The 27,341-nt window shown below is 39.3% G+C and overlaps 1 protein-coding gene across 5 annotated transcripts in view; it reads left to right on the top strand.

Moving 5' to 3' along the window:
- The window catches only part of cabin1 (calcineurin binding protein 1), a 148,073-nt gene that overhangs the window by 6,895 nt on the left and 113,837 nt on the right, over positions 1 to 27,341 (top strand). For all 5 annotated transcript variants that reach the window (XM_056246898.1, XM_056246896.1, XM_056246895.1 and 2 more), the window contains exons 3-15: positions 2,559 to 2,654; positions 3,562 to 3,675; positions 6,622 to 6,756; positions 7,378 to 7,558; positions 13,746 to 13,875; positions 13,961 to 14,110; positions 15,263 to 15,678; positions 17,875 to 18,046; positions 19,092 to 19,228; positions 19,312 to 19,529; positions 24,327 to 24,399; positions 25,804 to 25,988; positions 26,150 to 26,281. In XM_056246898.1, the coding sequence (XP_056102873.1) occupies positions 2,559 to 2,654; positions 3,562 to 3,675; positions 6,622 to 6,756; positions 7,378 to 7,558; positions 13,746 to 13,875; positions 13,961 to 14,110; positions 15,263 to 15,678; positions 17,875 to 18,046; positions 19,092 to 19,228; positions 19,312 to 19,529; positions 24,327 to 24,399; positions 25,804 to 25,988; positions 26,150 to 26,281 (2,139 nt within the window). The remainder of the gene's footprint in view (positions 1 to 2,558; positions 2,655 to 3,561; positions 3,676 to 6,621; positions 6,757 to 7,377; positions 7,559 to 13,745; positions 13,876 to 13,960; positions 14,111 to 15,262; positions 15,679 to 17,874; positions 18,047 to 19,091; positions 19,229 to 19,311; positions 19,530 to 24,326; positions 24,400 to 25,803; positions 25,989 to 26,149; positions 26,282 to 27,341) is intronic.

Raw genomic sequence — 27,341 nt, 5'->3', positions numbered from 1 at the left:
CTCACACAAACTCACTCACTCTCTCGCTCACACAAACTCACTCACTCTCTCGCTCACACAAACTCACTCTCTCGCTCACACAAACTCACTCAACTCACTCGCTCACACAAACTCGCTCACACAAACTCACTCTCTCGCTCACACAAACTCACTCTCTCGCTCACACAAACTCACTCACTCTCTCACTCACTCACTCTCTCGCTCACACAAACTCACTCACTCTCTCACTCACTCTCTCGCTCACACAAACTCACTCACTCTCTCGCTCACACAAACTCACTCACTCTCTCGCTCACACGCTCACACACTCTCTCGCTCACACAAACTCGCTCTCTCGCTCACACAAACTCACTCACTCTCTCGCTCACACAAACTCACTCACTCTCTCGCTCACACAAACTCACTCTCTCGCTCACACAAACTCACTCAACTCACTCGCTCACACAAACTCGCTCACACAAACTCACTCTCTCGCTCACACAAACTCACTCTCTCGCTCACACAAACTCACTCTCTCGCTCACACAAACTCACTCTCTCGCTCACACAAACTCACTCTCTCGCTCACACAAACTCACTCTCTCGCTCACACAAACTCACTCACTCAAACTCACTCTCGCTCTCTCGCTCACACAAACTCACTCTCTCGCTCACACAAACTCACTCACTCTCTCGCTCACACAAACTCACTCACTCTCTCGCTCACACAAACTCACTCACTCTCTCGCTCACACAAACTCACTCACTCTCTCGCTCACACAAACTCACTCACTCTCTCGCTCACACAAACTCACTCACTCTCTCGCTCTCTCGCTCACACAAACTCGCTCTCTCGCTCACACAAACTCACTCTCTCGCTCACACAAACTCACTCTCTCGCTCACACAAACTCACTCAACTCACTCGCTCACACAAACTCACACAAACTCACTCTCTCGCTCACACTAGGGCCCTGTCCCAAATGGAACCCTAAGCACTCGCGGTCTTCCTCTGAGTCCGCACTTTCGCGACGTAACGCCGCTTTGAATGTCGGGAAGAAGTCTGCTGTGGAGTCCGCATCAGCGCGGGCTCGGCAAAAGTGCGCATCAAGGGCGCAAATCGACCGCAGAGGGGGCGCTCGCGAGCACCCTTCTGAGATCTAAAAATGACAAATGGGACACACTGCGGTCTCACGGACTTAACGGACACGCGCACGCGGCAGCCATTGTAAGTCCACAAGACCGAAAGTGCACATGAAGTGTGCCATTTGGGACAGGGCCAAACTCACTCTCTCGCTCACACAAACTCACTCAACTCACTCGCTCACACAAACTCACTCAACTCTCTCGCTCACACAAACTCACTCAACTCTCGCTCACACAAACTCACTCACTCTCTCGCTCACACAAACTCACTCAACTCACTCGCTCACACAAACTCACTCAACTCTCTCGCTCACACAAACTCACTCACTCTCTCGCTCACACAAACTCACTCACTCTCTCGCTCACACAAACTCACTCACTCTCTCGCTCACACAAACTCACTCACTCTCTCGCTCACACTAACTCACTCACTCTCTCGCTCACACAAACTCACTCACTCTCTCGCTCACACAAACTCACTCTCGCTCTCTCGCTCACACAAACTCACTCTCTCGCTCACACAAACTCACTCACTCTCTCGCTCACACTAACTCACTCACTCTCTCGCTCACACAAACTCACTCACTCTCTCGCTCACACAAACTCACTCTCGCTCTCTCGCTCACACAAACTCACTCTCACTCTCTCGCTCACACAAACTCACTCTCTCGCTCACACAAACTCACTCTCTCGCTCACACAAACTCACTCTCTCGCTCACACAAACTCGCTCACTCTCTCGCTCACACAAACTCACTCTCACTCTCTCGCTCACACAAACTCACTCTCTCGCTCACACAAACTCACTCTCTCGCTCACACAAACTCACTCTCTCGCTCACACAAACTCACTCTCTCGCTCACACAAACTCACTCTCTCGCTCACACAAACTCACTCTCTCGCTCACACAAACTCACTCTCTCGCTCACACAAACTCACTCTCTCGCTCACACAAACTCACTCAACTCACTCGCTCACACAAACTCACTCACTCGCTCACACAAACTCACTCAACTCACTCGCTCACACAAACTCACTCTCTCGCTCACACAAACTCACTCTCTCGCTCACACAAACTCACTCTCTCACTCACACAAACTCGCTCTCTCGCTCACACAAACTCGCTCTCTCGCTCACACAAACTCGCTCTCTCGCTCACACAAACTCGCTCTCTCGCTCACACAAACTCGCTCGCTCACACAAACTCGCTCTCTCGCTCACACAAACTCGCTCTCTCGCTCACACAAACTCACTCTCTCGCTCACACAAACTCACTCTCTCGCTCACACAAACTCACTCTCTCGCTCACTCACTCATTCACTGAAACTCACTCGCTCGCTCGCTCAAACTCACTCACTCACTGACTCACTCATTCACTGAAACTCGCTCACACAAACTCACTCATTCACTCACTCAGTGTCTTCTGTCGATCACAGATCCGGATTGCTGCTCTGAATGCGGCGTCTCAGGCTGCGGATGAGTATGAAGACTCATTCAGAAGCACTAAGCCAAGTCAAACAAAGGAAGCCCAGGTGAGTCAAATGCTTTAAAAAGTTCATCCTAAGTGACTTTTAACTTTCTCTGGACTATTTTGTGTTGTGTTAAACCTGTAAAGTCTGACATATGAAATAATAGTCAGAATAGAAGTTTGTTTTCACAAAAGACAATCTTTAGACAAAATGTTTTTGTTGTTGTTGATTATCATAATTGATACATCAGGCTTTTATGGCTCAACTTGTCTGGTATAGTGAGACTATGGAGCTCAAACTCAAATTTTGGTGCAGATGCTGATATTTATACGGCCAAAAAGGAAGATGAAATTCTGATGCTTGATTGTAAATCAATGAGATCTTTAATATAACAGACTACTGACATAAAACGCATATAAATATCAGTCGTAACTCTATATCTGCCAATAATATGTCTCAGTAAGATGACATTTAAATGCTTAGTTTTATGATCAAAGCTCTGTAGTTTTAAAACGTATAGTGCAATGCAATACAATGAAGTTTGAGGTTAGAGACTCACATTTGAACATCATTTTTTTTTATGTATGGATAATCTAGTAAATCTAAGTTGCTTAGTCCAGTAAGTGTTCATCTTAAAATATTACTAACAATATAAAAGTAATTGGTACATTTACTTAATCCGTAAAGAATTCACAGCAAAAAGACACATGAACCACGAACTGAAGGTGGACGTTTGTACAATAATACTAAAAGGTCTTTTACTTGATAAAACAGTCTAAACGATCAATCAGACGACAGAAGGCATGCGGTAGATGTGGTGACAGGTTTTTCAGCAAAGTTTTGATCTTGTTGATCATTTAGAGACTGTAGAAATGTAGTTGCACATGTGATACTGCAGGCTTTATAGGATTAAGAAAAAATAAGATAGTTGAATCCAGTATAACCATTTCCCTTCTCATTTGTATTGCAGGAGGCAGAAGCGTTTGCACTGTATCATAAAGCTCTGGATCTGCAGAAACATGACAAGATTGATGAGTCTGCCAAAGCCTACCATGATCTGCTCAAGACCCCACTGCTCAAGGAGGTACAGCAGACTCCTTATCACACCTTACCACTGATGGGCAGTAAAGCGTTACTGTAATCCAATTACTTTATTCAAGAAACGAGTAAAGTAAGGGATTACAATTGCAAAAACAGTAATTAGATTACTGTTACTTCCCCGTAAGCAGGCTGCGTTACTGCGTTAGTTAACCGTCATTTTGTTTCGTGAGACTGTCTCGTGCCATGAGTCGTGCGTGAGTGACAATGACGTATGAGTGCCGCGACGTCAGTGGTAAACACCGAAATGTGTAGTGTTGAACAAGAGACAACATGGAGCGCGGGAGAGAGATACGCATTTGATTGATTGGTCTCACACGCCACACACCCCCGATTTCTCACGCTGAAGTGTCAAACCGGTCGATCAAATGCCTGAAAGATGAGTTTATCTATAGATCTACCTGTTGAGCCACTCGCGATCGACTAGTTATACCGCAAATTAGTTAAAATCTCCCGGAATCTAGAGCGAGCGTGCACGCGAGACAGAGACCGCGTAGCGCGCGCACCCGCAGAGAGGGAGAGCGAGCGAGAGACCTTGCGTGTGCAGAGAGCATCCTGGGGTCTCATTTATAAAACTGTGCGTAGGATCCTTCCTAAAAGTGTACGTGCGTCCGAAAGCCAAAAATGGCGTACGCAAACAAATATTCTGACTTATAAAACCGTGCGTACGCCAGAACCTGCGCAGAATTCACTTTATAAATCCCAGTCAGCGGAAGATTGTGCGCACATGCGTCTCCACCCCGAAATAACCATATATGGAGCTTACAACACCTAGTTTTACTATGCATATCCTCATCTGCATATCATTTGCATATGATTATTCATCCAGGTGATAACATGTTTAACGGTACAAGACATTTGGAAAATATGATATACGGATGTGCCGTCACATTAGTTAGGCTACATTAATAAAAAATAATTTAGTAGCCTATATCCTTTTTTTTTTGTTTTTGAATAAATAAATCAAATAGTGTAGAATACATTTCAGAGAAAGTTTTTCTCAATCTGTTCCACTGGCCAAAGAGTATTTTTAATTGATTTATATTTTTAATGGAAACAGATAGACCTTGTAGTGCACGAAATTATTTGCACGAAACTATTTTCTCAGACAATCTGCTATTATCTTGATAAGGAAGTATCTCTGTAGTTAAAAAATTAAAACACAGCATGCCAGAGGAAAAGGGTTTGAAAGCATTGCATCCACAACAAATATTTCTATTTATTGAATATAAAAAAATGTTGTAACTACTCAGTATTGATTTCATGTAATTTAAGTGTCTAACTCCATTAATCAGAATGGCATATTTAATCTAAATGTTTATATCAGAAGTAAAACATAGGTTTCATTTTTTAAACTGTTATTGTGAACATATTTCACAGAACACTGTATGTGGTGTTTTCACCCTTCAACAGAACACACTCCATGCGGTGTCTATATCCAACTTTTTATTTTCTCTTTTTCATTATTCAACACCATTCCTCACTAGAGCCCCTAGTGGTGCAGTTCCACATTAATATGTTATAGTCAGCAATTACTATGAACTGAACATCAAGTATTGTATGCTTCTCAACACAACACTGTATTTATGATTATAATGAAGATTTACGATTTTAGATAGGCTGCGTCAGTTTCACTAAAGAACAAAGGGATGGATATTTAACAAAGGGATGGATGTTTGCTTCATGTGATAGGCTTTGGTGAGTGAAATTATATTTGTATTATCTTTCTGTATACTGTATGTATAATTTTCTTTAGATTTTCGGTCTAAAAGTGACCAAAAAGACATTTAGCTCCAGCTCACCATCGGTGTCGCCAAACTGCTCCGTCTCCAAAACGTGCGTACGCACGGCTCAAAGTTTGCTTAAAGGTGCGCACATTCTCCAGTCAAGTTTGTTTTTTATAGATCACAACCTTTGCGTGGAAACTGGCGTACATACGTTTCCAGCCCCGTTTTGTGCGTACGCATGCTTTATAAATGAGACCCCTGATCTAGAAACAGGACCCCCCGTTGGGGAATGTCAAAATTCCACCTCAAATCTGAGCAAGCACCCGCAAGCCGGCACAGGTATGTGAAACTTACTGAAAAAAACCCTGAACCCCCAACTGACATGACAACGCTGTTTTGGTAAACTCATTTTTACTCCTCTCTGCACTTTACTGTTAAACGACGTAAGTGTTAATAATTTGGAATACAGTCAGGAGAGACTTTCATTTTAATTATTTGATTGCTGTATTTTATTTATATCTATTCGAATGAAGGATTTTACAAAAAATATATTTATTTTATATGCTGGAATATGCAGAAATATAAGTTAACAGAAGAAGAATTTCATTAAAATATGGTGGAATGTGCAGAAATATAAGTTAACAGAAGAAGAATTTCATTAAAATATGGTGGAATGTGCAGAAATATAAGTTAACAGAAGAAGAATTTCATTAAAATAAAGTGGAATGTGCAGAAAATAGGTTTAAATGTTCATCAAAAGTCTGAGACTGTTGCATTTAATTAAATTTTTGCTTGATGCAATGTGCATAAAGTTAAAATATTGAAACTAATAAAACAAGTTTAAAAAAAGAGTGTTTCATTTGATTAAATTTTAGATGATGGAATATGCAGAAAGAATAGAATTAGGCTCAACGGTCTATTGCTTTATAGCGTATTCAGGTCGTGCATCATGTTTTTGAAAAGTAACTTAGTAAAGTAACTAATTACTTTTTAAAATAAGTAATCAGTAAAGTAACTGGATTACTTTCTTGGAGAAGTAATCAGTAACTAATTACTATTTCCAAGTAACTTGACCAACACTGCACCTTACCATGAGATCCAGAGTCCCTTTTCATTCTTGCCTTATTTGGACACCAGTGTTTTTATATTTTGCAATGGCAGGTTTCTGACCAAATTTTGGGTGACTGCTTTTTTTCTTGCACCAGGCCGTGGCATCTGAAGATGAGAAAGTAGGACTGAAGCATCCTGGGCTGATGTTGAAGTACTCCACCTATAAAAACCTGGCCAGTCTTGCTGTGCTCCGAGATGATATCGACACCGCCATGGACTTCTATGTAAAAGTAAATACATATTTGAACAAATCCTTAAGTTTAGGGTGCATAATTCATCCCACATGCATATTTAGCAGGTTTCTAGAACTACACTGCCGGTTTGAGGTTAGTACAATTTATTTATTTATTTTAAGAATTACTTTTATTCAGCAAGGACACATTAAAAATGCGTGAGTAAAGACTTTAAATTGTTGCAAAAGATTTCTATTTTAAATAAACGGCATAAAAATATGAATCAGTAGAACTGTCTTCAACTTTGATAATATTAAGAAATGTTTCTTGAGCATCAAATCATCATATTAGAATGATTTCTGAAGGATCATGTGACACTGAAGACTGGAGTAATGATGCTGAAAATATTGCTTTGATCACAGGAATAAATTACATTTGACAATATATATTCAAATAGAATTGCAATGATATTTCACAACATTGCTATATTTACTGCATTTTGATCAAATAAATGTTGCCTTGTTGAGCAGAAAATACTGATTTCAGAAACATAAAAGAATCTTAGCGTATGATAGTGTACATTTGATGTTCACATGGCATTAACTCCTCCAATTTAGCAGAAAGATCCACTGAACGGGCAGTTTGGAGTCACACAGTTCATGTCTACTTGTCTTGCAGGCTGTAATGCTGGACTCGACAGATGTGAATATGTGGTTTAAAATGGGAAGGTTGGCCTTGAGGAAGGTCAGCATGCCTTTGGCCCGTCATGCCTTTGAGGTGGGCTTACGCTGTAACCCGGACCACTGGCCCTGCCTGGACAGTCTCATCACGGTCCTCTATTCTCTCAGTGACTACAGCTGTGAGTCCAGAAACCTCTGCACAACATTCACATGCGCCATTCCCATCATCACTGCTCAAGCTTTTTTGAGTTTTGCCAAAACTGTTTTGATTTTAGAACCCCATATCTTCTAGAATCAAATCACAGCTATTGCAGTCATCAGCTTTAATTCTTTTTTTTTGACACGTCATGGCCATATTCCAGGATGTCAATGTCAAGATTCATCAGGCTCAAATTGTAATTGAATGTTTGGGAGGGGGCATGAGACAAAAAATTGAAGCACCTCTTGATAGAAATAACATCACAACATTTATTTCCATCAAGAGTTGCATCAGTTTTTGTACAAGAGTCCATCTCCCTGTAAAGTCTCCTCCAGCACATCCCAAAGACTTTCAATGAATTTAAAGGGGCATGAACTGGATTATTTTATAGTGTTTCCTGGGGTGCCCTTATAAAGTTAGTATGTCAAAAATTGTCATAATTTAGCAATAAAAGGCATTTTTCCAACCCTGATTTTAGCCTCTGATTTGAACGCTCTGTTTGAAGGGGCGTGTCTGTGAGACTTCAGTGTAAACGCCCACTGCTGTGATTGGCTTACACGTTTGCATATGAAATAGCTAGTACTACAAGTGGAACTCTCTCGAAATCTGAAAAGTTAGATGTATTCCCATCACATGAAAGGTTGCAGTGATGAGCATTGAGCAGATGACAGACAGTCTGTTGATCGCGTGAATGAAGTGATGATCTCATCATTGCAACGTAATGCAACAATGCAAACACCATGTAAAGACAGTAAGAGCTTCGTTGTGCAGTGTAACAGCGTCATTGATTTCATAACGAGTTTTGGCAAGTGTCCAGTTAAACTCGCGCTGAGTGATTGACAGCTTGGGCGATTGGAAAGGGATCGTTCTTTGATCGCTTTCTGTATGTAATTTAATCCGTTTAAATACGATTAATTTCATCCTACTAAGAGAAACGGCGTGAAGTTGATCTTTTAGTCACTGGCTTGATTTACTGATGCATAAACAGTATTGAACGAGATAATCTGTCTGAACTATAATAATTATACATCAGAAATCACTGATCAAAAATCAGGCATTAGAATAAACATGATTACTTATATGTTTGTGGCGTTGCTGGCAGATCCATATCCTAAAAGTCTGTTTGCCGAGCCTGCACTGAAATTTACCAAATAATCTACATTGAAATGCACCGAATACAAATAAATAATGCACTGCTGAGACATTCACATTGTTGAGGAAAAAGCCCTCTATCCTAGCATTAGGATCGTTTGGAAGGTAATGGTATTGATCCTGTGTCAATCTTTTCTCGTTCTCATGTCACTATTCACTAGGGCTGGGTATCGATTCAGATGTTCAAATTCGATTCGATTTCGATTTGCAAGCTCACAGTTCGATTCTTGATTCGATTTCGATTCTCGATTCGACTATAATGAATATAGATGTAATACAAATCTCAGTCTAAATATCAGTTATCATTTTTTAGACAATTGTTTATTACATTGATCTCACCTAAATGTTTGTTTTTACAATGGGGTAATTTTTTTGTTAAGAGTTTATGCAACACATGGAAGCTTGATTTCAATCTTTGAATTAAATTGAAAAAAGTAGCACAAATAAATACAATAGAATAGGCCTAAAGACACAAATAAAGAGACATAAAAAGAAAAGTTTTTGGGTAGGTCAGAAATACTACAGAAACTGAATAAAGTAATCCAATGTAAAATAACACTGCATAGTCTTTTAGTCCTGACTGAATTAAATACATAGGCTATTAATTCTAATTCCTTACAATTAATGCTATATTATGTTGTTTTGACAACAAAATTAATGACAGACACATATGGCTGCGTTCACTTTAAGAACTAGTGCACGGATCCATTACTGTTTCATTATACTGTCTGTCACACGCGTTTTATGCTTATTTAAGACATAACCGACTGTCTTTACGAGGTTACTCACAAAGACCAGAGTTTTGACATCATTTTGCGTGTTTTTAACTGTTAAAGCGATATAATCCACGAAAAAGAACTTGTGTTACTGGCGAGCTGTTTGTGAGGCGGATTTAGGCTTTACTGTATGTGCACGCAATGAAAAACATGCGCGAGTGCGCGAGCACTGGATAGTTTAAAATTGCTTGAATGTTTAAACTGGTAAAACTTAAAAAAGACGTGAAAATGATAAACGTTAGTTACGATGTAATGCTGGCCCGATTGTGCAAGTGAATCATGTCCCGACTCCTAAACACGAGTGTATCGACGCCTGCAGCGCTTGACGCTTGCCTCGTGCAGAGAGAGAGAGAGAGAGAGAGAGAGAGAGAGAGAGAGAGAGAGAGAGAGAGAGAGAGACGCAGCACCGCGAGCCCTGAATATGGAAAAAATCGATTCGTGGCCGTTGAGAATCGATTTTGAATCGAACACATTTTAAAAAACGATTAATCGAAAAATCTATTTTTTGCCCAGCCCTACTATTCACCAACGCTCCAGTGGGCGGAGCCAAAGACGCGGTGATTTAGACGCAAGCGTTGATATTCTTCTGCAAAAGCGGTCTTTCGCTGCCCTGTGACGTCACAAGTCTCCACTTTTGAGATCCTGTCGTTTTCGTTTTTCAATAAAAACAGTTTTTTTAATAAACAAGGAATTTTTGAACTTACGGGGTATTTTTATAGTATAACAAACTCTTAACTGTCAAAAGATCAAGGAAAACGTTAATTCTCAGTTCATGACCCCTTTAAGCTCTGGACTCAGAGGTGAAAATGATTCTTCAAGCTCCTCCCAACCATTCTTTCACAATCTGAGCCGGATGAATCTTGACATTGTCATCCTGGAATATGTACATGAAGTGTCTTCCTATATGGTTGTTTAAGAAATGAAAAGCTACACACTCCGTCAATTAGGGTTAGAAGAACTGTTGCCAGACATATAACATGCCAGAAACATAATAATCACTGCAATAATGATCCAATCATAAACTCTTAGGGCCCTATCATACACCCGGAGCAATGCAGCGCCAGGCGCGACGCAAGTGTTTTATCGCTAGTTTCAGACTGACACAGTTGTCATTTTCACATCTTGCGCCACGTAGTTCAAATAGCAAATGCATTTGCGCTCATGGGCGGCTGGTCTGAAAACGAGGTGTGTGTTCAGGCGCATTGCTATATGAGGAACTGAAATAGACTGAGCCATTGACCAACTGAAACCTGCTCTAAAGTCAATGGCGCAGTTTTTTATTATTATTTAAAGAGCGCATTAGTAATATGAGCCTATAGGCGGGTCTACAACATGCGTACACTCTGCTTATTAAACACACAGGCACGCGCAGCAGCACACAAACATGCCAAATATTAAAAATAAAAGGATTACAATATTATGGTGTACATAAAGATATGGTGGAATCCGTCTTGTCCCGTGGTCTTTAACCTCACACACACACACACGGCTTTAACCTCATGCACGAGCAGATCCAGTTGCACTTCAGTTTTTCCGATTGCAAATTCCATCGTGTAAATAGCGAATCCACCATGGCACGAGCGCAACTGGCTTTTAAAGGGAATGGGAGATGAGACCAATGTTCCCTCTAATTTTTTTTCTTGCTGAGCAAAACTTTTTTCTATTGGGCGGACATTTTTCGCCACCTGAGCAAAAATATTCTTTATACCTGACCTGTACAGCATACGTAGAAACACAATGGTTTCAACATTCAGTTGTAACTTTTAACTTGAATGTGCCATTTCTATTTTATTTGACCCTTGATGTAACTTATTGGTATTAAATCATATTTTCGAAAAACAAGCTTCTTAAAGGATTAGTTCACTTTTAAAAAAACTTTTGCTGATAATTTACTCACCCCCATGTCATCCAAGATGTCCATGTCTTTCTTTCTTCAGTCGAAAAGAAATTAAGGTTTTTGATGAAAACATTCCAGGATTTTTCTCCATATAATGGACTTTACTGGGCACCAAACGGTTCAAGGTCCAAAAGACAGTTTCAGTGCAAACTGCAAACTGTTCAAAGGGCTTTAAACGATTCCAGACGATGAATAAGGGTCTTATCAAGCGAAACGATCGCTCATTTAAAAAAAAAATAACAACAAAGTTTAAGTTTTATAAGCTCACATGCTCGCCTTGCTCTGTTCTGTGTGACTCTCCTGTTCGAACTCGTTCATCAAAATGAACAAATCTTTTTTCGAGTCGAGTTGCACTGAAACTGTCATTTGGACCTTGAACCGTTTGGTGCCCAGTAAAGTGCATTATATGGAGAAAAATCCTGGAATGTTTTCATCAAAAACCTTAATTTCTTTTCGACTGAAGAAAGAAAGACATGGACATCTTGGATGAAAAAGTTTTTTTAAAAGTGAACTAATCCTTTAACAAATTAAGAAGAAGCACATTTTAGGTTACCTGATATTTGTTTTACAGTGCTGTTAACTGTACAGTCTTTACCAAGAAATCCTATGAAAAATAATTTACAAAATCTTCTGCAGGGCAGTTCAATTCTTTACAATAATAGAATGCTGTTACACTGAGATGGTTTGGGAAAACCATAAAGTGTTTTTGTACAGTCAATTAATTGTGTACAGGAAGCATTAAACCATCAAAGTTAAATGATTGTTTATTGCTTATGAATTTCCAATATTTTCTTTAGCAGGGGGTTTCAAACCTTTTAATGACAAGGAGCCCTAAACAATACCCTTGTGAGATTCCTTATTTAGGCTTATAATATAATAAAATATAGGCCTAATATAATATAATATAAACAAACCCGAATTGAAGTATTTGAAGTGATATAATATATCAGTTTTAATGCTTCAATTTATTTACATATTATATGATTATAATATGAAAACAAACTGAAGCATTTAAATAGATCTAATAGCTAAATATTTTCAAGAAAAGTGAATGTGAACTCTTTTATAATCTAACCATCCCTGAAACTCCCCCCCACACACAAAAACATCTATTTTTTAAACCAATGATGTATTTTGAGTTTGCACGCGGGTGTGTGTGTAATTGTTACCGTTCTGTGTCCATCAACCGTTATTTCCACCACTTTAATCAAACAACTCCTCTTTAAAACATGATGATGTGATTTTATTTCACATGTCTTTGCGTTTCTCGTTGCCTCTCGTATTGAGCTATTTGGTCCACACACACACTCACTGCCAATCACACGCGCTCACATCGTTCTCTTTCTATGAAACCTGTAAACTGCATTCACCAGTTTTCACTCTATAGCGGTTGACCAAAGCACTGAAATTATTTCTCACTTAAACTACAATCAAATGGATTTCCCCACACATTTCGCGTCAGTCCTCCTCATGGCATTTTATTCTTTTCATTTTTTTTTTCCACGGCCGCGCACGCGGGCAGTTTAGAGGGAACATTGGATGAGACTCTGATTGGTTTATTGCACGTTACGCTCAAAATACGCCCTTTTAGACCATGCGCCGGAAGCGCCGACCATTTTTCCCGTTGTTAAACTAGCAAAAGTGGATTCAGACACGGCCTAAGTGCACTTGCGCCGTACGCTTTAGACCATGCGCTTAGATGGTTAAAATAGGGCCCTTGAAGGAGAACTCCGGTCAATTTTAACATTAAGCTAATTTTTTTGTACATTTGGAGTGCTGTCAGTACAGAGAACAACGACAAAAACCGGTGTTGCCTAGACCGTGTTATCCTCTTTTTAAAATTTGCACCCCGTTGACTTAAAAGGGGGAAGTTTTAAACCTGCTTTTAGCCTCTTTAACATCCTTGATGTGTCATTACAAGTGCACAGCCATGTGAGTGACTTTATTCAGAGTGTACATGGTGAATCTGACTGCAGTAGATGTGAAAGATATGAATAAAAGTGCTGTTTTATTAGCCAGCGCAAATACCGTATTTACTTCCTGTTTTCGGTCGAAGTCCACAGTAGTCGAGTTCACGCGCGTTCTCTTGAATTGCTTAGTTACCAATGATCGCCAATGATTTTTTGGCCAAGCAGTGTGTATTGCAGTAACACAAAATATCGCAAATGTTGTTGTTTTTTCCCCCAATATTGTGTAGCCCTAATTTGTCAATGGGGAAAACACTTCTAAAGCCAAGGCCACTGAACAAGTAGGCGGTTACGGTTGTGAATGCGGTTTCATGTTGTCTTAACCTTGGTTTCCTGCCTCTCAGTAGCTGATGTTCTTGTCTGTTTGTCCCGCAGGTTGTTTGTACTACATCTGTAAGGCTCTGGAGAAGGACATAGGCTACAGTAAGGGGCGAGTGCTCAAAGAGAAGATCTTTGAAGAGCAGCCCTGCCTCAGACGAGACTCTATGAAGATGTTCTCCAAACTGTATGCACCTTTTGTGGCATCCAACATTTGTCCTGTTGAAGAATAAGCTTATTTGAGTTTGTATCTGTGTGTGTTTTGGCTGCAGTGATGTGTCAGTGCAGTATGTGGATGTAGATGAGGATGAAGCTCACAGCATTGTGGAGGAAGCGCTGGAACTGAGACGACAGAGACAGGCTAAATTCACACGGCACCCGGTGGCTGACCTGCAACTGGTTCAGCCCATCAAATACTTCACGTGAGTCCATGCCTCTATTAATCCACAGACATCTGCTGGAATTCATCTTACAGTTTGTTTTTAAGAAATATTATGGGTTAATTGAATCACCTTTTTATCATAATACACAGTAAAACTATCCAAACATTAAAATACCATTTATTTAATTTATTTGTCTATGGACTTTTTCATTGTGTTCCTCCCTATGAGAACATATTGATGTTTTCAGGGCTTGACATTAACACCCGTCAAATCACCAAATGCGTGTGTATTTCAGCAGTGTCATGTAACACGGGCACTCCTACTAGCCAATTGTATATGTAATATACATTTTTCAATTGTAGTCTTTTATAAAGGCATCTGAAATAATAAATTATGTGCAAAAAAAAGAAAAAAAAAAGAAATATATATATATATAGATATAAAAATATATTTTCATACATATTGATTCTGAAATATCTGAGACGCTTCCAATACTCATTTTCCGCAGAACAGACACACGATATCAGCTGCGCTTTCTCTCTCTCTCATCTCTCCCACAGCGAGTTACACACAAACCTTCCCTCACTCACTCGATTCATTTGCTCCGGATGAATATTGGTGTTACAGGTCTTGAATTTCAGCGTGGAATTGCGCGTATTTTACTCACTCCAGTAGATTTTGTGCTCAAACACCCAAAGTGCAGCACATAAAGCTTCTTCTCAGAACTAAACTGAGTTCTTTTTCACTGCTTATTGCGCTTAAACAGTCAAATACACACAAAATAATGTCAAAATGCCGGTCTTGGTGAGTATTCACGTAAACAGTTGAGAAAGAAAACACATGTGTAACAGTATAATGGATCCATGCATCAGGTCTTAGTGACAGCAGCCTAATATTCCTGCTGCAAAATTATGAGATAATATTAAAAATATCTATATGATAGTTTTTCCTATGGTATCGATGTCAAAATTGTGGCCAGTGAAAATGCTGAGTGGCTAGAATGAATGATGAAAAACGTACTGACCCCAAACTTTTGAACAGTAGTTTGTATCGTCCACCACTAGTTACAGCTCAAAACGCATTCTTCAGGTTTTATTTTATGCCTTATTTAAAAATATTTTAGTCAGTCAAAAAGGCCAGCTGACGTACTTAATTATTTTTTCTCTGTGTGATGTATTGTTATCCATTTAGGTGGAAGAGTGTGGGGGAGAGTTTCTTGGCCATGTACAAACACCAGAACGCTTGCCTGGTCCCACGGCCTGACTTTGGCCGCCGAATTGATTTGTCAATGTACTGTGACCCGGAGTGCCTCCTGCAAATGCCCACCAGCACACCAGTGGCCCCCACCCCTGCTGCTCCAGACCCTCCTCAGCCTCCCATGATCGTCATCGTACCTCAAGCCCCCCCGGCCCCTCCTCCTGTTCCCAGCAGCCCAGTCTCCAGTCAACCCCCGTCCACCGAACTGCTTGTCCCACCGCAGGCCGAACCCATCGCTCCTTCAGGAGTACCACAGAGCCAGAGCATTATAGAGATCAGCACAACCACAATCACCACTACTGTTGCCAATGGAGCGGAGGATGCTGCTCTTACCACGGTTACTACTGCGGGTTAGTATGAATGCATGCATGAGGCATGAACATATAGTCCAGGGCTCCAGACTAACTTTTCCACTGGTTGCACTGGTGCTACCAACTTTCTCAGTTGGTCGCACCAGCATATGATTTGGTCGCGTTTTTTAATTTTAATTTTTACAGCTCAAACGGCAATGCACGACTAATAATGACTATTGGGACTGTCCTATATCATTATAAAGAGAACAATATTCATTCAACAAGAGTCATTCTGAAATGGCATAAGTTCAAGTGTGCATTCACGTCATTTTGTGCAGATATAATTTGTAATATTATATTTATTTTGTATATATCTGATTAATCTCATATAGGATGCGTTTCTTTGAGTTAAATAACGCGCTAGCAAAGTGCTCATCGGTTATTCATTCAGCGCGCGCCGCTCAAGCAGAAATGCACGACTAATAATAACGATAATTAATTTGGGACTGTCATATTACATAACATGAGAACACTATTTTATTAAATCGTTGTGAATTCATTGGGTTTAGTTGCCGTTTTCAGTGCGTTGTTCCAGGAAGAGCACGTCCACAACAGTCACACATTCTGACGCACGCATCTGAGGCGGCGTTGGTGACACGTTGTATTACTCGTTATATTTGATTATTAAATAATTAATTTAATTTAATTATCAATTACATTGAAAAATGTTACAATCCTACCAGCTACTTTTCTCCGTTAATGTCTATGGCGAGTCACGCGGGCACTGGGCAACTCCGCAGCCGAGCCGACCCCGGGATAAAATAGTCAGAATATAAACACTTATTATAGGCATGCCGTAGTGATTCAGGATAAGTCAAAAACACGGTTTGGAAAATGGATTCATGATGTACTCGTTCATTTTGAACACAAGTTACGGACTGCAGCAGCTGCTGATACAACGGCGTTCTGTTGCACATCCGTGAATTCAACTGAGGAGTACAATGATCATGCACTCGCACACATGCGACCACATAAAATTTTAACTCGCACATTCTCAAAAAAAGGTCGCATAGTCAGGGTTTGAAATTAACACCTGTCAAATGCGGGTAAAAATCAACTGTGGCGGGTAACGCTGTCAAATCACGAGCCAATTTGGCGTGTTACTTATTATGTTTACTCACTTTGCTGGGGAAGTTCGTGCTAACCAAATCTGCGCAGATTTAGTGCATATAACGTTAATCAATTCGTGAGTCACAATGATATATTGAAAACAGCGTATTGCACAGAATCTGCGCATATCTGGCTTACGTGAACATGCACTTCATTACAGCGAGGCATTAAAGCTATACCGAAGATTAAAAAGCATTTGGTTAACAGGAAAGACATCGTTTTTTTCCAACATCCTACATTTTTTTTGATGTTCTTTGTACTAAAACACATTTTTGGTGATGAGGATGAAAGAGTAAGGGAGGAGATGGCTGGATGACAGGATTTTGTTTGAATACGAAATGAATGTATGAAATCCAAATTTTGTATAAGCTGTGACAGGTAATCTGGTTCATTTTTTAGTTGGTCTAGTAGAAGTTCTGAATGGCCGGTAACTTAAAAACTTAGTAGCCAAATTGTCCGGTTAGTGAAAAAGCTCATTTCAAACCCTGTGTATACAGTCAAACCAAAAATTATTCAGACACCAGATATAATTTTTTATATTTGTTTACTAGTGGGTGCAGGACACTATAGTTAATTTATGTAAGTGAGGATAGCAAAATAAAGTAAACTGTGACATTATACCCAAACATTTTACATACAGTGACTACCAGTAAAAATCTTCAGACACTTTGACCTGATCATGTTTTGCTGAAGTGTTTTTTCTTTAATTGCAAATGCGACCTTTTTACACCACAGACTGAACAACATGAAGCATTGCTTGGTGATTGGTTGAGCTAAACTGGTATTATCTAATTGTGTAGTTAAAATTAACAGCTGACAGATATTCAACATGACTCATTTGTGAGTCTAACAGAAGGACGGACAAAACCAGTGAAATATCAACTGATTTGATAACTCTGAGTTCTTGTCATACTTTATTACCATTTTCTAAACTATAGCGAATAAACTGTGATAATGTGAGAAATATTGAAGGTGTCTGAATGGTTTGACTATATGTAATGTGAGATACAGAACTGAAGATTCCTATCACAAATATATTTCAAAAGTAACACTATGACACTGATGATGTTGTTGACCCTACAGCTCTGGACGCTGCCTTGAGTGATAAAGTGAAAAAAGGCACCAAGAGAAAACGTGTGGTAGAGGACAACATAGAGACGGCAAAGAGACGCTCTGCACGTGTCCGCAACACCAAATGCAAGAAAGAAGAGAAGATCGACTTCCAAGAGCTTCTGCTCAAATTCCTCCCTTCTAGGTGTTTATTTTACTAATAATCTATTTAGTTTTTGTTGTACCTGCTGTGACTGTTTCACAGTTCACATTTTGTCAGACATGTGCTTTCTATTTTTGAGTGAATCCTCCCACAGTGAAAGCTCTTTAGACCAAAACCGTGCTCCACATAATTGTATATTAGATATCAAATATACATGTGCTTTAATTGCCTGTAGTGTCAATACAGCTAAAGTGAGAGACACCTTCTGATTATTTGTCAGTGTCATCATGGTTTTAAAGTGCCCCTATTATGCTATTTTAAAGGTTAAATTAATTTAGTTTTGGAGTCTCCTACAATAGGTTTACATGCATCCAAGGTTAAAAAACATTTGAATTTTCTCATAATATAAATTGCAGCATCAGCTTTTTTCTCACTGTGTCTGAAACAGTTCGATAAAGGATTCGATCTCTCTAAATCCCTCCTTTCCGAGAGTCTCTCTGCTCTGATTGGTCAGATGGTCCAGTCTGTTGGGATTGGTCGAACACTTACAGCGGATGCCGGAAACCAAACTCCCATTACCTATGAATTTTAGCACCGGATTTTTCTAAACAAATGATACACAGTGATACGAACCGTAACGATTTATTTATTTTTTGCAGCACAGAACAAATTTCTTTTGTCGAGAACAGGAACCAAACTCTTCCAGTCTCAGTTACTTTGAGGGAACTACAGTTTTGAGGGTCAAAGTAGACGCTGTTCACGAGCAGCCAATGAACACCATAGTCTGGCATTGTGCAAATTTGTTACAAACCTACATAATATGTTCATGCTGGAAGTAAGACTGGAATTACTGACGACTCGTTTCAGGCAGTTCAAAATCTTTTTCTTTTGGGAGAAAATAACTCCATTTATCATTTGCAGACCTTTTACATTCATTAACCGCTATATTACACACTACATGAAAGGTCATATCTGGAAAAGCATAATAGAGGCACTTTAAATATGATGCAAAATTGCTTAGCTCCCAAAATGCCAAGTCAAAAGGTCTTCATTTCTGTCGCTTTTACTTGAGCTTCTTTATTTTCAGGCTGAAAAAGTTTGAAGATGATGAAGATGAGGAGAGTCTCAGTAACATGGACTCTCATTGTAACGTCAAACCTGATTCCCAGTTGAACCGCAGCTCCGGATCCAACTCCTCTGAGTATATCATCTCTATGGAGTCAGGTACAGGGTTTCGTTTTAGTCATTGTTTTATTTCTTTCTGCATCCGTTTCTGCATTTTCTCTCTGTTCTTCGTGGTTCCTCAGAGCGCAAGGATGTGCATGCGTTCCTGCTGGCGAACATGCAGAACGGCGGCGTCCTGGAGCTGATGATACGGTTCCTGAAGGCAGTGGGACAGATGTTTCTGGAGGAGTGGCCAGCGGGTCTCGCTGGAGTGGTGCTGGATCTCTTCATATGCTGGAGGAAACACAGCTCTGGGCTGCCCAACCCACTGCTCAGAGACTCCAACAACCAGCACATAAAGGTGAGGCATTAACTGGTTCATCCCAGTACAACTTAAGATAGTCATGGCTTCGTTTGAGGCACTTGGTAGCAAGTAACGGAGATTTCGGATGCGCACTTGTATTTTTTTGCTTTCTTGTTCGAAATAACATGAAAAAATTAAACCATAATAAATGGTGGATGTTGTTTTGCATGTCAGTCAGACAACCCCTTTCAAGTGTGCTCATGTTTGGCCTCTATAAGCTGCAGTTGGACTAAACTAGGACTGGGTGTTAAATTGAAGATGTATGTTAATGATTAGTTTGTTGATTATAGAGGGTATGCTCGTGACGTCACCGTTGACCGGAGTGACTGCGGTTACACACACTTGAGTGGCAAAAAGACTGAGCGGCAACATTGGTTTTCAGCGTGAATGCCGCAAAAAAAACACACAGAACACATCTAAAATGGGAAAGTGCTTTTAGATTGACTGTATAAATAGGGTTGACAAGAAATCTGAGGTATATTTTTACAGAGTGCCGAAAGCCACAGAAAAGCAACAAATGGATCGCTGCAATTCATAGAAACAACTGGATCCAGGCAGCGAAAGGTGGATTTGCTGTTATCATTTTGTGTCAGAATTTTGGGTAAAATCTTACCCTATATATTTTATTGTTACACAATGCATTGGCAACTCGTCAATTAAATATTTAGCATCGTATATTCTTCATAATTGGATGTTTTTAAATAAACACTGATCAAAAACTATACAAGTTTTAGCGCTGGACGATATGATGATATATATAACATTGATATAAGTGATCACACAGATTTAGACCTATATTGTGTTTATATAAAGCGTTCACAGGCAAATTTGCTTTATGTATTTCCAGTGATGGGAATCACTAACGCATTACTTTTTCCAGTAACGAGTAATCTAATTGATTACTCTAATCATCTTAATAACGCCGTTACCGTTACTGCCAAAAAATGCGGCGCGTTACTATAACTAATGAAGCTGGGTTTTTTTCATCAGACCAACTAGATCTCTGAGCGAGAGGCAAATACTTTTTTTACTGTTCATCCTTGGTTAGTGGGCAGAGCACGAGACAAGCGCATAAATGCTGACGATTGGCTGAGGTAGAGTAAAATGTCATTGTAAGCCAATCAGAGGTAGAGTTGGGCGGGTGTTCGAAAGCACGCATAGTAGTGATGACTTTTGACTCAGCTCACTGAAAAGAGCCGGCTCTTTTGGCCCACAAACGGCTCTTTAAATGACTTTGACTATAATATTTAAATTTTTATTACATAATTATTTAATTTCTATAGGCTAAATTTGTAAAAATAGAGTCGGCTCTTCAGATATGTGAGCCAGCTCCCGACGTTCTACCCATCAAAAGCTCATTCGCGAACGAGTCGATCCATCATCACTAACGCTCATTCGCGAACGACCCATCATCTCTAACGGCTAACGCTCATGAATTGCGAATGACCCATCATAACGCATAGTCGGACAGGGTAGAGGTGGGGTCACATTTGAGCATTTAAAATTTAATTTTACTTTCTTCAGTAACTAGTTACTTTTAAAATTTGTAACTGAGTAACTAATTTAGTTACTTTTTGGAAGAAGTAACTGTTACTAATTACTTTTTAAAAGTAACTTGCCCAACACTGTGTATTTCCCCGATGTTGAAATCAGGCACATATAAATGTCAGGAAACACGATTCCTGCTGCATGTTAATATCCGTGGATCACTGGATCTTTGGTAAGTTGTGAGGAACATTATATAGAGTCCAAGCTTTAGTTTAAACTCATATCGTTTGTTCTACTCGTGTTTTTGCAGTTTCATCTATTAAATCCAGTCACTCAGCAGCTCTTCTGCCACTCAGTCTGGCTGACGGAGTGTGTTCCTGCGGGAAAGTGACGTCAATGCATACCCTCTATTTACAGTTAGCCATCATATGTATATATATATATTAGTGCGGTCAAACGATTAAAATATTTAATCGCGATTAATCGCATCAATTTCATAGTTGGCTCGCGATTAATCGCAATTAATCGCACATTTTTATCTATTCTAAATGTCTCTTGATTTCTTTTTGTCCCATTCTTTTTTTCTCATTTTAATGCTCTTATCAACATGGAAAAGTGGATCGGCTTGCTCTGTGCAAATGTTTTTTTTATTGAAAACAACATTGGCATATACTGTGTTCAATTTCACACTAACATTCTCACTTGGAGCAAATAATCTCTCAATGTAACACTGTCCATCAATAAAAGGGTGAAAGAAATACTGACGAGGTCCTGATATTGACGAGGGGGCGGAGAATTCGCATCAGCTGTGTGTGTGTGTGTGTGCTTGGCCATCATCAAGTGGTGTTTCAGACTGGACGTGCTGCGATGATGATAGCTCAGTTCACAACGACAAAACACACAGATCACTTTGGTCTCGTCAATGGAACCATTTGGCAACTTTTTAAAAGTAAACTTTCCATTCAGAATCTTATTGGCATCCATTTCGGCGTCTCGCGCTCGTCATCCACTCAAAACGTAACGTTAACCAACTATTTGGCCGGCTCGCAAGCCCAAACAAGTGTGTGCGGCGTGCCTGCTGTTTTGTTTCCGGTCTAGCTAGATCCGCTTGTGCTTTCAAAACGTCCTCGCGCTGCACAAGCCATTGAAATGAATGGGTTTCACCGCGCATGAGGCATCCTGTTGCAAAAGCATGTGAAAAAAACGACAAAGTTTGCTAGACCAAAAAGACCGTTAATCGCGCGATAAAAAAATTAGCGCCGTTAAAATGGGTTTGCGTTAACGCCATTAATAACGCGTTTAACTGACAGCCCTAATATATATATATATTTGTCAAGCGATCACATTTTCTTAATTTTATTAATTACATGATAAGCCAATTAATGAATCGAAAAATTAATCACACATCAAATTTGGCTGAAAAATGACCCCCAAAAAGATTAAAGTAATTATTGTGTAAAGCATCAAATAGACACAACAAAAAAGTAGTTTCTGAAAGAAATATTTTTGGGTGAACTATACCTTTAATGTTTTTTAATTAATATGGAAATATGAAGTATTTATAGTGAAGTAAATAAGAAACTAAAATTGCCAGTAGGTGGCAGTAAATGTGTAAATGAGTAAGTCATTGAATCATTCATTCATTTGATTCGTTCAAATGGCGGGTTCATTCAGGAGTGAAGTAAATGGTTCTTTTTATGAATGGTCCATTGAATCATTTGTCCACCCAATTTGTTCAAAACGCGGATTCAGAAATGAAATGTTGCTGTGTGTTGCTCGGAGACGAACAGTTCTGCTTTGTCTTTATATTTTCGTTAGCAAAACGGACAGTATTGTGTCTAAAATAACACAATGTTAACTTCTTATTTATTGAACTGTTGTATAAGATCGCATTTGCACTTGCGTTATTCTGGATAGAAACACAGCACTAGTCTGACACTGCATTCGTTACTTGTGTGATATAGCTTAACTATATCATGATGTAGATATGAGACACAAACTCTTGAGTTTTAGGGACATTGCAACTGCATTAAATAGGCTCCTTCACACAGTGAGCTGTTGCCCTGCATCATATTCGTCATCAATCAACTGTATGAAATCCTGTATGGATTTGTGTGTGTGTGTTTTCCTCCAGCCCTAAAAAAGATTTTATTCCAGTAGACGAACTGAAAGAAAACTGTTGTTGGAACGGAAGAATGATTTATTCGAAGCATGTTAATTCGTCAGCTGATAGAGGGAAATAGCTTGTGTTCATTCAAATGAATTTTTTTCTCAGTGGAAGATCATTTGGCACACGTTTTTTTCTCATACTGCTTGCACCTGCATGGCAACACAACTCTATTCATCATGCCACCTGAACCTGCTGTATTTCTCCCAGTGGAGCTGCTGAACTGCTTTTGGCAAAGACTAGGCCACAAACTAAACACTCTCTGTTGTGTAAATGAACATAGAAGACCAGAAAATATTAATGAACCATAAACTGAATAATTAAAAGTTTAACTATTATTTTCTTGAGGTAACAGGATAATTTAAAATAATTGTAAAAAAAAAAAAAAGTAACTTATTTCTGTGATGCAAAGCTGAATTTTCAGAATAATTAACGGTACTCCAGTCTTCAGTGTCACATGATCCTTCAGACATTTTTCTAATATGATGATTTGATGCTCAATAAACATCTATTATTATGTTATGTTGAAAATAGTTGTGCTGCTTCATATTATTATGGAAACATGATATAAAATGTTCAGGATTCTTTGATGAATTGTTCAATACAATCTATTTTAAATAGAAATCTGATGTAACAATGTAAAAGTCTTTACTTTTACTCAATTTAATGCATCCTTGCTGAATATAAGTATTTCTCTAAAACAAAAAAACCTGTAATGCATATTGCTTATATTTCATTAAATTATAGTAGATGGGCCTGATTATTTTTTGAAGGCTCTTAATTGCATTAAATTAACTTAAACTTTCACATCATTGCTCAGGAAAGCTTTTCCAACTTCAATACGATACGGTTAAAAATATCGATATTCGATTCCATCTTTGATACCACGGGGAAAACTGCCATATATATATATATATCGCCAATACAGATAATTTAAACTAAATTTACAAAAAAGTAAACGGTCAGTAATAAATTAACTGACTGTTGTTTTGAAATATACAGTTGTGGTCGAGTATTTCTGGATTACATACTGATTTAATTTTTCATGATTTTAACATGCAATAGATGTTTGCAGGTCTGACCACTGTGTAGTTTAATGTACAGTACATCAACATATTACACTGCCTCTTGTCTAACAGGAAATGATGCTGATGAGTCTCTGCTGTCTGGAGCTGCAGTTGGAACAGAAGTCTATGATGAAGGGCAAGAACAGTAAGAATATCACAATCAGTCAAATGTTTGTGTTGTGTTTGACATCATGCAGGGGTGGACTTAAGGCGGGCGTACACGGTGCGATTTTTGCTGTTTTACGAGCTCGCAGATGATTGTGTGGAAATCGGTGATGCTCGCATGGTCGCGGCTCGCAGTGTGTGTGAGAGGAAATATGAGCCGAGCCGTTTTCACCAGCGTATAGGCTGTCCCCTATTGCCAAATCATACACAACCATGTCACAGGCTAGATCGATGGGACTATAGCTCAGTGGCAGCAACCATACAGCGTGCGCATACACTGACACACACACACACACACACACACACACACACACACACACACACACACACACACACACACACACACACACACACACACACACACACACACACACACACACACACACACACACACACACACACACACACACACACACACCTACCTCTCTCTCTCTCTCTCTCTCTCTCTCTCTCTCTCTCTCTCTCTCTCTCTCTCTCTCTCTCTCTCTCTCTCTCTCTCTCTCTCTCTCTCTCTCTCTCTATTTATGTTATTTATGTTGAAAGGAATGGCTACTATTCTCTGCTTTTCAACAAAAAAGGGGTGGTGATGGCGCAGTGGATTAGACACATGCCTTTGGTGTGAGAGACCCGGGTTTGAATCCTCTGTGAGACACCAATGTGTCCCTGAGCAAGACACTTAACCCCTAGTTGCTCCAGAGGCGTGCGACCTCTGACATATATAGCAATTGTAAGTCGCTTTGGATAAAAGCGGCAGCTAAATGAATAAATGTAAATCATTTGCACATACATTTCTCTATCTGAAGCTATAGTTGCTTGCAACATTGAAAGCTGTGTCTCTGTGTGTGGCACGAAAGCTCACGTGATTGCTGCCGGCTCGGGATCAAATTCGTGCAGGACACTCGTGCCGTGTACCAGCTACTTTGACGCGATTGTCAAGTTAACTGACTCGTAACGTGTGCAATATCTCACGACCTCCCGAGTGTCCGAACTCGCACCGTGTCCGCCCGCCTTTAGTTATTTGGGGGCCCTAAGCGATTCCTGTTATGGAGCCCTAACAGTCAAACTTTGAACTCAAAACACTCTTTTTCTATATATACTTTTTTTTTCTATTCAGTTTTTTTCTTTTTACATTTGTAGATCAACTCTGAGAAAACAAAAGTTCCAGGTTACAGATATTTTTAACAATGTAAAATTAAATACAATTGAATTCACACAAAAAAGCTAGATTCACAAACAAACTATTTACAGTTTATTAACCATATTTGTGATTACACTTTAATATTAATGCATCAAAATTTCTCTAACCTGCAACTGTTGTATTTTCTCAATGTAAAATTGGATTTTTACGTTTGAGCAGATGTAGTAATGCTTGTGTGATTTACAGTGTCTCATAGGAAGACCATGTCTGCTTCAGGAAGGGATTGTGGGGATGTGGATTCAGAGACGTGCTTTCAGTCGGATATATTTCTCCTGACCATGGCCTCGTCTCAGAGAGATCTGTTTGGAGACGACTGGCTCTCCTTTGCCGTCAGAGTTCACTGGCTTAAAGCACGACACCTCGCCTTTCAGGTAAGAGAGCTCAGTTATTAGAGACGCAGACATAACTTTCTATTACATGACACATTTGATTATCTTGAGTAAAGCTTGCTGAATTTCCAGGTTACACTTTTATAAATGCGTGTGATAGTATTTTTTGCACTGTATACATGTGTGTTGATGTGCTGTTTTAGGGTGACATGGAGGAGGCGCTGGAGTGTTACGACATGTGTGTCGGTCTGCTGAAATGTCAGACGAGTGAGATGGAAAAGATCACCATCCTCCTGCCCAACCTCAGCATGGACAGTGCCATCTCTCTAGAGGAGGTACAGTACAAACTAAATAAATCCCCTTTTTGGGTCACTTCTGAGAATTCATAGAAGAGGCACTCTTGAAGTGTCCAAGTACGGTTCAAATATTTATTCATCAGCCAATGGAGTAGAAATAAATGTATATGCAGAAGTAACATTAACATGCAAGAAAAGAAGTGTGCATGGAGACATACTGTAACTGTACACTCAAAAAAATTATTTTTGCTGCTTGTTCAAATTGCTTAATTAAAATTAGCTTAAGCAACACAATTGCTATACATTTTGTCCAAACTTAATTTGATTGTGTTCAATCTGCTTAAATATATGTAAAATTTAAGTTTACTTGATCTGTTTGTGTTGGATTACATGAATGATTTGTGTTGCATTAACTGAAACTGGGCGGTGCTTGTTAGTTCCCAGCATGCTTTGCATATGGCTGAATTAAGAGAGAATAAATGTTTAAATTAAGTGTTATTTTATGTGTTTTTGAGAAAATGAGAAAAGGGGAAGACTTGATAGTGCGTAATTGTGTTTAATGTTCAATTACATTGCAATTATTATTACCCAGTGTTTCCCCTACCATTGTTTTGGGGGGGCGGCCCCCCCCCCCGGAAAAAAAATCCTAGGGGAAACACTGAGTACCATTTAAATTACAGTGGGTTACCATTGTGAAGAAGAGTGGAGCATTTGGTTAGGCTGAAAACTGATTTCATTAATACTCACAGCAATTGCTTTGGTTGATGAAGCATGTAAATCTTATATTTTAAGATGCTATCAAGTGCTATTGGTAGCTAATACTTGGTTATAGTCTAGAAATGTATTAGTGTGACACTAAAATAAATTATATTGGATTGGATGATTGAATATTATGAATTTGAATACCTGAATCATATCAGGAAGCCTTTTTAAATTCACTGACAATATTAAATTAAGCTGTGCCCAACCATAGTAAATCTAGTATCATAGTGATCATAAATCAGATGCACCTATGTACAATAACATACCTGACGTCCAGCAATCGATTTAAATAGTACATTGTGTTTAATAAGATCTAATATGTGTTGGTGCCGAGTAT

This window comes from Rhinichthys klamathensis, unplaced genomic scaffold (assembly GCF_029890125.1).
Source record: "Rhinichthys klamathensis goyatoka isolate OS25496 unplaced genomic scaffold, OSU_Roscu_1.1 h1tg000040l_1, whole genome shotgun sequence".
NCBI lineage: Eukaryota > Metazoa > Chordata > Actinopteri > Cypriniformes > Leuciscidae > Rhinichthys > Rhinichthys klamathensis.
The sequence above is the reverse complement of the archived record's forward strand: the minus strand, read 5'-3'. Positions and strand labels throughout refer to the sequence as shown.